Source organism: Polyergus mexicanus, unplaced genomic scaffold, assembly GCF_030449975.1.
Source record: "Polyergus mexicanus isolate NDT 795.1 unplaced genomic scaffold, iyPolMexi1.0 SCAF_11, whole genome shotgun sequence".
In the NCBI taxonomy this organism is placed as follows: domain Eukaryota; kingdom Metazoa; phylum Arthropoda; class Insecta; order Hymenoptera; family Formicidae; genus Polyergus; species Polyergus mexicanus.
Genome location: NW_027223331.1, coordinates 8,827,823 through 8,839,141, shown reverse-complemented (window position 1 = coordinate 8,839,141; position 11,319 = coordinate 8,827,823). Strand labels below are relative to the sequence as shown.

At 30.4% G+C, this 11,319-nt stretch overlaps 3 protein-coding genes and 1 long non-coding RNA gene across 19 annotated transcripts in view; 1 reads left to right on the top strand and 3 right to left on the bottom strand.

The window, feature by feature from the left end:
- The window catches only part of LOC138937531 (uncharacterized), a 32,328-nt gene extending 31,475 nt beyond the window's left edge, over positions 1-853 (bottom strand). Inside the window, exons 1-2 of the long non-coding RNA XR_011447528.1 lie at positions 675-853; positions 513-563 (exon numbers count right to left, since the gene is read on the bottom strand). This is a non-coding gene — a long non-coding RNA (uncharacterized lncRNA). The remainder of the gene's footprint in view (positions 1-512; positions 564-674) is intronic.
- Positions 854-3,373: 2,520 nt separating this feature from the next.
- Positions 3,374-5,887, bottom strand: LOC138937593 (KIF-binding protein-like). The gene is made up of 3 exons (XM_070303996.1): positions 5,723-5,887; positions 5,255-5,514; positions 3,374-5,181 (listed from the first exon to the last, which is right to left on the bottom strand). Exons 2-3 carry the CDS (start codon positions 5,310-5,312, stop codon positions 3,650-3,652), a joined length of 1,590 nt encoding a protein of 529 aa, XP_070160097.1. The 5' UTR covers positions 5,313-5,514; positions 5,723-5,887; the 3' UTR covers positions 3,374-3,649.
- A 465-nt stretch (positions 5,888-6,352) lies between these two features.
- Efr (ER GDP-fucose transporter) lies at positions 6,353-10,223 on the top strand. The gene is made up of 5 exons (XM_070304294.1): positions 6,353-6,878; positions 7,843-8,059; positions 8,137-8,451; positions 8,535-8,686; positions 8,790-10,223. The coding sequence occupies exons 1-5, from the start codon at positions 6,802-6,804 to the stop codon at positions 9,034-9,036; spliced, it is 1,008 nt and encodes a 335-aa protein (XP_070160395.1). The 5' UTR covers positions 6,353-6,801; the 3' UTR covers positions 9,037-10,223.
- Positions 9,112-11,319, bottom strand: part of Ampdeam (AMP deaminase) — a 34,495-nt gene continuing 32,287 nt past the window's right edge. For 3 of the 16 annotated variants that reach the window (XM_070304278.1, XM_070304276.1, XM_070304279.1), the window contains exons 14-15: positions 11,168-11,278; positions 9,112-10,908 (exon numbers count right to left, since the gene is read on the bottom strand). In XM_070304278.1, coding sequence (XP_070160379.1) covers positions 10,738-10,908; positions 11,168-11,278 — 282 coding nt within the window. In that variant the 3' untranslated portion in view covers positions 9,112-10,737. The remainder of the gene's footprint in view (positions 10,909-11,167; positions 11,279-11,319) is intronic. The other 13 variants (XM_070304288.1, XM_070304287.1, XM_070304286.1 and 10 more) reach the window with 7 other exon arrangements.

Below are 11,319 nucleotides of genomic sequence, written 5' to 3'. Positions count from 1 at the left end.
TTCTGTTTATGTAAAATAATTGATAATCTAATATATGATTGAAAATCTAATATGATAATAAATTTATTTCTTCAGATTTTTATGCATATGTAAAAACAATTTTTTTTTTGAGCAAAAATGATTTTATTATTGCTCATAACTTTATACTAATTATACTCAAACTGTACAAATATTTTTTACGGCATAAGTGATCAAAATGATCAATAACGCAAAAATTAAAATATGTCCGAATTATAAATTATTTATATACGTGCATCTTTGTATGCCCATTGACAGGCAGTCACACATATTCCAGGATTAAATATTTGATCCAATATTTGTCCTAATTTACCTATTTAAGCCACAATGGATTTATTATCATCGTAAATTTAAACTTTTATATATCAATTATTGTCATAAAAATATTCAAAATTTTTTGATTTTTATTACTAATATTTGTCATATAAAATATATTTGATAATTTTTCCAAGTTCATTATCTCATAATTAAAATGACAAAAATATTAAACTCACCGGTGTGCTGTGCAGCGGCAAAATTAAACAGCATAATATACAGCGTTGAATCTATAAGATACACAAATATATCTATTTAATCTAAATTAAAACAAATAATAATTGCGCGCTTTAATAATTTTTTAAAATAATAATAATAAATAAATAATGTGTTATATTAACCTATATTATGGTTCCTCTGCCGCCTCCCGATGCTGTCCCGAGTCTCATCCTTTTTCTCTCTTATTCTAACATTGTCGCTCCTTCCTGGCATTCACTAGCGAAAACAATTAATTACAATTAAGAGCGCATTCGCAAAAACAATTAATTACGATTACGCGCATACTAATCACATGCGAATACAATTAATGATGCGGCACTTTGCACGGCGCTATCGTCTTTAATGGCAGGCGACGCGTATTTGGTTATAGCGGGAAAATAACGCGCGAGGGAAAAGCGCGCGAAGTTCGATCGCTCGCGATATCTCTCGAAGCTAACCTCGCGCATGCGCGCGAATACAGCAATGATTTACGATCGCATTTGTACGCTACGCGGTCGAAAATTATTAAAATATGATTTTAATCAGGGTTGGGAAAGTTACTTTATAAAAGTAACTCGTTACCGTTACTCGTTACTAATTTTAAAAAGTAACTCGTTACCGTTACAGTTACTAAAAAGTAACGAGTCGTTACAATTTCCGTTACTTTTTTACAATACAAACTAATAAATTATTTTGCATAAGAAAAACTTTTAAAAAATTGTAAGCAAGATTTCATTCAAGGTTTATTACAAAATAAATGATTAAATTTTATCGAAATTCTTTATTAATTTTTAATAAAATTTGTTGCTCCATAGTATCATCATTTAAATGCCCTCTTTGTGGTGTTAATACAGAGCCACCGATGCTAAACATTTTTTCTACAGATGCACTGCTTGGTAGAGCTGTATTATATTTATTAAAAAGTTTTTTAAGTTTTGGATAGTCGTTTAACATTTCTATATTACAATTATTTGATTTTAAAAACCGTTGCAATTCTTCTTGTTCAGATTCATTTTGCACCGTTTTTTGCTCAAAAATGAAAAAATCATCGTGATCGTCAGATTTTCCAGCTTTTGAAGAATTTTCAGTTGATCGGAAGTAATTTTCAGCACGTTTTCTTTTTTCTCCGGTTAACCAGTTTAACTTAAATTTTGGATGTAAACATGCTGCTATTATTAATTCTTTTGTTTCAAATATTGTAAGAAATCTAAAATCAAATATAGTAAATTAAGCGACATTGTTTGTTTTATTGAAATTAATACTTTTGAATCAATAGTTTAAAATAAAATAATATTTTTCAATTAAATCCTTATTTATAATTAAATAACATATGTTTAATCAAATTAATAAGTTACCTTTTATTTAAACCTTGCTGAATAGCTTCAACTAATGAATGGCAATCTATAAGGTCAGATTTATTGAGATTTTCTAATTTTCTTAGCAAGGTACTTAGAACTGGTAGTAAATGAGAGCTCTGCTTTTCCGAAAAGATAAAGCTCTCATTGGATATCGCGCGTCGCGTCATCGCACTGGTCTGCAAGAGCCATAAGTTGATCAATCACATTCAAGCATTTTTACAACATAATAAGAATGCTAATTGGTCGATTTGCTTACGGCTTTACGGTTAAGATAAAAATTTTATCACGCACAATAGCAAGAATAATATCTTAAATAAATCAAAAAATTTGAAAAAAGTAACGATAAAAGTAACTGTTAAATTCGTTACTCGTTACCGAAAAATGTAACAAAGTTACTTTTTCCGTTACAAATAAAATTTGTAACGCCATTACCGTTACAGTTACCGAAAAAAAGTAACTGTAACGGTAACGGCGTTACAAGTAACGCGTTACTTCCCAACCCTGATTTTAATGCATAACAATTATTGTAAATATACGTATGTATGTATATAGTGAGATGTATATCAATGATTTATATAAATTCCTATAGCGTCAATATCTACTCCAGTAAATAAAGCGCGTGAAAATTCTTTTCTTCGACGAACAGCCCCGTCGCCTCGATGCGTTTAATCGCTCGATCGAATTAAATAATTGCGCAAATTGATACTCTCACTAATCACACATACGCAAAATAAAATACTTGTATATCAAGATCGTGTTCAACGCGATATTTTTTTTGCGATTGCCTCTCGAGAATCAATATGCGACGCCGCGTGGTTGACCTAATACTTGCTTGCCGTACGAATGACAAGGTGACCGCGCGTAAACAACAACACGTCGCACATGTCGTTAAACGGATGTACATGCTACGCAATCGATAATTATTAAAATATGATTCTAATTATGACTTACTCACCAATTAAATGCATGTTCGTTTCATTACCTACTCCGGAATGACGTCAGGAGCTGACTTCACATTGATTATAGAGAAAAATAATTTTATATATAGCTTTCGTAATTTCGTAAGAATTATGAAATTAAATTATGCTATAAATTATGTGTATAAACCTTAGAGAAAAATTATGCGATAATATATCGATATAATAACCGATATATATATATATATCGATAGAAAATATAATATGAATAAAATATTATCGTTATTAATTACAGTTTCTTTAGTTTAATCAAAGAATAGCATTTTTACGTCAAAATGAGAAAGATTAGATTTTAATTAATATTTATCTGTGACTCCAGGATTTTCTCTAAAATGAACAAATAAGTTATTATAAGAATATATAATTATAAGAGAAATGACAAAAAAATCACAAAACTTCAGAAACATTGCAATTCAAAAACTCTTAATTTTTTTTATTTCGTCAATATTATGAGAATATAATAAAAAAATTATTATACTAGTTATGGAATATATATATATAATAAATAGATGGTATAAAAATAATTTTAATGTATAAAAATTTTGATTTTTAAGTCTAAGTATTTCTTTCCATTATGAACAGTTTTATGAATATCTATATTTTTATGTCTATAATGTTGCAAATAGGAGACATTCATAAAAGTTTCAAATCTAAAACGGCTTGATATAACAAAAACTTATAGAAAAATATGAGACAAATCTAAAAATATATAATAAACATATTATAGACAAATATGAGAAAAATCTAAAAATTCAAATTGTAAAAAAAGCTATGATTTTAAGTTTAATGATTTATAAATATATTGAAATTATCTATGATATTTTTTATTAATTGCGTGGTTTCCATTCTCATTTCGTCAGTAATTTCTTCAAGTTCATCTAATTCCTCAGATCTCATATCTAAGAGTTTGGAATAAGCAACTGCCAGTTTAAAATTAATTTTTTTAACTTGGAGAAATTTTCTAACTGTATTATGTTTTGAATGTACTGTATTAACTGCATTCTCCAAAACACCTATATGTTGTTTAACTACTTTTATCTGTTCATTTTGACTTCGTTGAAAATATGCATAATATTTGTATGCTTCAGAAATTCCTATTATTATTTCCACATGATTTAAAAAATATCTTTCAACAGTATAATATACTTTTGCTGTATCAAACCATCTTAAAATATTCGTAAAAACTATTTTGGCCTCAATTAGACTTGAGATATATGTATCTTTGTTATATGGTATAATAAATTTTTTCATTTCATTTTCTAAATCAATAAATAGTAGGGGTACCATTAATTCCTCCTCAGACTTTGCAAGAGATTTTGACTTTATGTTATTTGCCTCATAAAATTTATCACTTTTATATTGTAGTAATCGTTCTTTTGATGAACGTAAAAGCTTTATACCATATATTCCCCAGAGTTTACAAGTATGTGCAAGTATCTTGCTATAATTATCACGATTCTCAGAAAATTCTGTAGAATCCTCATCCATTACCACTAATGAAAAATACGTCTCTATCATATAATTTGCAGCAATAAGATGAACTTTGGCTTCGATAAAGCGATCATGAAATAAAAAGTAAGTACATAAATCAGCTGAAGTTTTAGCCCAAAACAAAGTCATTTCGTTTTCTGTTGGGACTTCTCCTTTAGTCACTTGTTCAGTCAATAAATCATGAACGTATATTACAAATTTATGCTTATCTCTAGGTATAACGCAATACAGTTCTTCTATTTTCTCTAAAGTTATGAAATGAAGGTCAGCCAGAAAAATTTTGGGGTTTTCTGTTTTATCTTCACCACAAACAATGATTTCTACATTGATAGGATGTGGATATTCATCCTCTTCCTTTGTATAATTTATATATAGCTCCATTGCTTTCTCTAACGATGGATAACAATTTTCATACTGCAATAATTTTTTCCAAACTTCGCTTAGTTCGATAAGTACTTCTATAGCTATCAAAATAGCTTTACGATGCAATTCTTTTCCCTTCAACAATTCCATACATCTCACAAGATAATCTTTACCAACATGACAATTTTCTTGTTTGTAAATATACATGTAACCTAAATTATAATAAGTTACCGCAAGAGCTATAATATTATCAAATTCAATTTCTGTCGAAGTAGTTACATTTTGAAATAAACTATTCATCTTGACTTCTATCGCATTGATCTTTTTCTTCATCTTTTTGGAAATTTTATCTTTTTTATGTTTCATCTCAAACGAAAAATTTAAAATTTCTAAGAATGATGCATCAACATTCATACTTTCAACATCCTCGCTTGTATTTGCTTCTTTTTTTCTTTCTTTTTCTAAAAATCAATATTACAAAATTATTCAATGAATAATGGATCATTTTGAATAAATAATTCTTATCCACATTACCAGATATATCTATTTGTTCGATGCGACAAGAGATGATTTCACCAAGAAAGTCCAACATTATTGCTCACAATATATTTTACAACAAAAATTTCTCTTATTAAAATCTTGTTACGCCAAGATTGTCATATATGTCCAAAATTAATCGTCAATAAGAAATTTTCGTCTAACACTTATCCGTTACTAATTTCCAACAAACGTTCAAAGTACTCAAATACAAAAAGGTAAACAGTTTTATCCTCATTCTCTCTCTTCCTCGCGACCTGCAAAAGAAAGTGGGGTTAGCCAGAATTGCGCTCTGTCTCTTTATTCGTTTTTTCATTCTATTATTTTCTAGCAAGAAAATACAAATAAACACTGTATCAAATGATCATCTAAAGTTCTTTATTCGAGATTTAATCGTGTGTGACATTGCGGTTATGTCATGTAATATTTCTTGCCATAGTATATAAAATACATAGACTTATTCACCTCGGATCTCCTTCGGTTTCCTTCGGGTAGATTCGATTCGACTATATACTTGTGATTGGTGGCCTCTCATCACAGAATAAGCTCTATCTGTGTATTTTATATATCTATGATTTTTTCTTGCTGGAAACAGCTGGAAAACACGTGTAGATTGTCAGATGCATTAAAATTAAAGATTGAGAGATTGAAGATGAAAAATTTTAATTTAACCAATTAGACAAGACAAAAATTTTAATTCCTTTCGTTCTGATTAGTCGAATTTCAAACTTGAATCTTCAATCTTCATACGTAGTTTTCTCTGATACGGAAATGTAGGGGAGAGCAGTCCAAATAAGGGATATTTTAGTTTAGAGAGACAGTTGCTCAGAATAGCGGGCATAGTGAAGGATGTGTGTGTGTGTGGTGTGTGTGTGTGGTGTGTGTGTGTGTGTGGTGTGTGTGTGTGGTGTGTGTGTGTGTGTGTGGTGTGTGTGTGTGGTGTGTGTGTGTGTGTGTGTGTGGTGTGTGTGTGTGTGTGTGTGTGGTGTGTGTGTGTGTGTGTGTGTGGTGTGTGTGTGTGTGTGTGTGTGTGGTGTGTGTGTGGTGTGTGTGTGTGTGTGTGTGGTGTGTGTGTGGTGTGTGTGTGTGTGGTGTGTGTGTGTGTGTGTGTGTGTGTGTGTGTGTGTGTGTGTGTGTGTGTGTGTGTGTGTGTGTGTGTGTGTGTGTGTGTGTGTGGTGTATAGTGGGGATGCCCAACCATCATAGGCTGCGTTCCGAAAGCACGCTTACGCGCCGAAAGCGTGTTCTATCTTCGTTATTTATAGAAAATTGAACAAGGACAAACCATGCTCATAGCGCTAAAAGCGTGCTCCTGGAACGCACTCATAGTATACCGGTCGTAATGTAATCGTGTGATATATTATCTAATAACAAGTAAATTCCTGACAATTTGCATTGACCTGCGTTTGCCATCGGGCACAGTGTGCCGATGGATTGCCTGTCGAATGGTGAGCTGTGTCTACCGATATTCAGTCTTAGATCGCAACTTTGGAATTGTCTGTGATTGAAGAACAAGAAAAAAAAAAAATAGATTTCGCAGCACGATGCGGGCGACTGTTGCAATATTTTGCGTTTTTCTTGGCTGCTGCACAAATGTCGTGTTCCTGGAACTGCTTGTAAAGTTAGTATTAATGACTCGGCCGACATGATGTATTACATAACAGGCAGTGATTAGATGTGTATACACATTATAAGTGTGTATGTGTATACGTATACAATGCAATATACATATTTTATGAGACATTTAGCAGAACTATATTTACTTATAATTTCTTTTATTCATCAATTACGTCTTAACGTTCGATTTCAAAATAACGTTTATATATCTGCTGCTTTCGAACTTTGATAATGATACCACTGTCTGTGGATACAGCGATCATTATTATGACAAAATCATTATTATAAAATTAAAAAATATATTAGAACTAATAATTAGATTGATTTAAGTAAAATAATTATTAATTAAAGTAAATTATATATTGGTTTATATCCTTGGAAAAATCTGGATGAATATATTCAGGCCAATATACCATATACGTATATATTTATTATCGTTTCTCTCAGGGTTACAGAAATTGTACATCTTTTTCCAACTTGCTCCCTCTTATGCACATTTATAAAACTATCTTACCTATCTCTTATCTATTTTATATTCTATCTCACACTAACTTACTAACTATTCTTTCCATACATATGCAACTTCCTATCTCCTATACCTTTTACATTTCTTATTTCTATCATATCATATTCTCTTTTTTTCCTATGCGTCCCGAAAAATTTTCATTTTGCACTTTTCTTTCCGTTTCTCCTCCATCTTTCATGCTCCATTCAGGCCAGTATAAGTACTGGTAATTCATTATTTAATGTTTACTGGTTTTTGTAATCTTGAAATTTTTTAATAATTCCAACTTTTTGCCATTCATCAATTTTTGGTGGAACTCTAATAAAGGGCAAAACTAATTATACAAATAAGAAAAAATTTTAAGATTATCAAGAAATGTATTTTAAGTGCCAAATTCCAGCAATACTTGAAGAATTTTATTAATTTGAATATGCTCATTCAAATGTTGATTGTTTGATTTTAGGGATGATCCTGGTAGTGGAAACCTTATTACGTTTTCGCAATTTTTCTTTATAGCTCTCGATGGATTTTTATTCACATCCAAATGTGGTACTGTCAAATCAAGTATAAGCATAAAGAATTACTTTATTTTAGTCACAATGTTTTTTGTTGCCAATGTTTGCAACAATTATGCCTTTGACTTCAATATTCCCATGCCATTGCATATGATATTTAGAGCTGTAAGTACCAATAAATTCAATTTGATGATACAAACTATCAATTCTTACCATATATAATATACATCGTATGATTCCAGGGTTCTCTCATAGCCAACATGATTATGGGTATTATTATTTTGAACAAAAAGTATGCATTTAGCAAATATTTATCAGTACTTATGATTACAACGGGAATAGCACTCTGCACGATTGTTAGTGGTAAAGAGATCAAGTCCTTGCAACAAAAGAATGTCGACCAGGTGCCCACAACACCATGGGATGACTTCTTTTGGTGGATTCTGGGGATATCTCTACTTACAGTAGCTTTGTTCGTTTCTGCTAGAATGGGTATCTATCAAGAAGAGTTGTATAAACGGTACGGTAAAAATGCACGAGAGGCTTTGTATTACACAGTAAGTTTTTCATAATTTCTTGCCATATTAAATATCAACGTTATGATGTAATTGTCAATATAATGTATAAAATATTTTTACAGCATTTTTTACCTCTGCCATTTTTCTTAACACTAGCCCCTAATATTTACGATCATTGGAAATTTGCGCTCGCATCCGAGCCGCAGAGTTTACCTCTGATTGGTGTACATATGCCATCATTAATTATATATTTAATTGGAAATGTTTTGACGCAGTATCCTTTTTTAATTGCAACTATGTTATATTATGTGCAATATTATATATCTGATGAATATACTATTACGTCTCCGAAATATTCTCCTTAATCATATTTTCAGATACATATGTATCAGCTCCGTATTTGTATTGACTACAGAATGTAGTTCCCTCACAGTTACTTTGGTAATAACGCTGCGAAAATTTCTGTCTCTGTTATTTTCGATAATCTATTTCAAAAATCCCTTTACTATATATCACTGGATTGGTACAATACTAGTCTTCATAGGTACAGTTATATTTACAGAAGTGATACCAAAGATTATGCAAAACTTACAAAATGTATCTAAGACGAAAAAAATTGAATAGATACATTAATGTCAAAGATGAAACAAGCAAAGCACTCATATTTTATCTCTATCGAGTACAGAATAAAGCTCTGAATGAGTTTTTTTAAATATTTTATATAATAGTCATAGTATTTTCATATACATAGAAGATTGCATGTTTTTCAAACAAATGTAATATCGAGAACATAATTAGTATCGTCTATTGTTTTCTATAAATTTATACGCTTCTTTAAAATAGCTAATTCGAAATGTAATCTGTACTACCTCAATAATATATTTTCATATAATTCAATGAATAAAAAGGAAAGTTATATTCTTAATTTCTATTACTACAAATGTACCTGATCATTTGATGATGTTGATGTAAATCAGATTATCATTAGCGCATATCATTAATAATTTCGCAAATTCGGTTTTAACAATGCAGATATATTTCTGTTTTTTGTAATATATATATATACTTTTTACAATAAATATATTTTTTCTCTTTATCTAGCAACAATTTAATTTAAATTCGATATGAGGGCACAGTAGTAGTAAGTTCGAGTAAATTTATAATCGAATAGTTTATAGATCGTATATCGCTTAATTAGGCTCGTTGTTCGGAAAGTTCTCTCGGAAAATAGCTGAAAAAATAGTGAGAAAGGCTACGTAACAATTAAGATAAAAGGAGACAGAATGGTTTATACTGTTGCTTGGCACATATAGTTATATAGTTAGTAAAAAAAAATATCTTTCTTATAATTATATTTAATTAAACTAAATCCTTATTTACACTATCTATTTGTGAAAAGGAGAGAATATTACAGAGTATATACAATGGCACGAGTTAATTATCCAGCTATACGAGCCAGCTGTCCGAATATTCATTGAAACAATGTCAAACGGTTTCATAATATAAATGTACAAAAATGTAAGAAAATAAAGCTAAAATCCAAAAAAGAGTACTGCTGTTTTCGAGCACAGCCAAGATATGAAAAATGGATTTATTCCATCATGGGATGCTTAAAATACTAATTGTAAGATAAACGAACATATAATATACCCGATTCTAGCTTATTACAATACGCTAGTGTGTTATTAATGTTGCAAAAACAATAGACGAAATACCTTCTAACAACTATTATTAAATTGGTCAATATGTATATATAATTTCTGATTAATTTTTATCCTTACAATTAAAAATTCTATAAAAAAAAAAAAAAATTATAAGACGTACGATGGCGATTCACGCACTATTTATCTGATCATCAATGTAAATTTTAGTTTCAAAACTAAATTCAAAATTTATCACTGAACAACAATCTGTTAAATCATATTTATCTGCTCATAATCACTAATTTCATATTCCTTAACGTCATGTGGCATATATCACAATCTTAAGCATGCTTTCATGTGAGAGGTTTGTATGACCATAATAAAAGATACATTAAAAATTATTTGAGATTATACTTTATAAAGTACAATTCGAATGATATTAAATCAAGTTTGATCCGAGTCATATGTTTTTAATACACATCAAGAGAAAAGTTATATACCCTTAAAGAAATAATTCGTCGGAAAACTCGCAAGATTATAGAAATATTCTCTGATCGATGTAGAAGAACTAAGAATTGCGAAGATAAACCGTACGAATAATCCTTATAATCTGCAATCTATAAACTGAATGCCATCGCGCGATAATTGATCCGTCCATTCTGACATACCTCGAATAATCTTATTAAAATGGAAGGGATTCGGGTTTTTCTACGACTTTGAAGATATTAGATAGCTCATCCACCAATGTCTCATACCGATAAGCTACCCGTATATCCGGTACGTTGGTTCGCGTGATATCATTACCAGCGACTCCTTCTTTCGTATAATTAGGTCCCAACCAGTACTGTTTGCTCTGTAAAATAAGGAATAATCGTATTGCATGATATTGTTTGCGCATCAAATCGCGTCGACATATTAAACAAATTTATGCAATACAAGATCGAGAGATGTAGAATGAACTACTTAATATACAAGTTATCATTATAATAATATAAAATAGACGATAAAATGTATACACGCACGCGCGCACACACATACGTGTGTATATATATATATATATATATAGCGCATCATATATGCGGGAAGACTACAGAACTGATATAATAACTCACTTTATGTGGGAAACCGCTCATGAGAACAGAATTGCGTGCCAGCTCACACATGTCGCACGAACTAAGTTTCCACACTTGTGCAGCAATACTATATTCTTCCATCAGAGGTTCCTATAATTGATATATTATACAATCACATATGTATATATATA

Excerpts from the sequence above, each read along its gene's own strand:
- LOC138937593 (XM_070303996.1), bottom strand. The coding sequence starts at position 5,312 with ATGTTGGACTTTCTTGGTGAAATCATCTCTTGTCGCATCGAACAAATA. Across the intron at positions 5,182-5,254 it reads CGAACAAATAGATATATCTG|AAAAAGAAAGAAAAAAAGAA; the intron begins GTAATGTGGATA and ends ATTGATTTTTAG.
- Efr (XM_070304294.1), top strand. The coding sequence starts at position 6,802 with ATGCGGGCGACTGTTGCAATATTTTGCGTTTTTCTTGGCTGCTGCACA. Across the intron at positions 8,060-8,136 it reads TGCATATGATATTTAGAGCT|GGTTCTCTCATAGCCAACAT; the intron begins GTAAGTACCAAT and ends GTATGATTCCAG. Across the intron at positions 8,687-8,789 it reads ATTGGAAATGTTTTGACGCA|ATACATATGTATCAGCTCCG; the intron begins GTATCCTTTTTT and ends TCATATTTTCAG.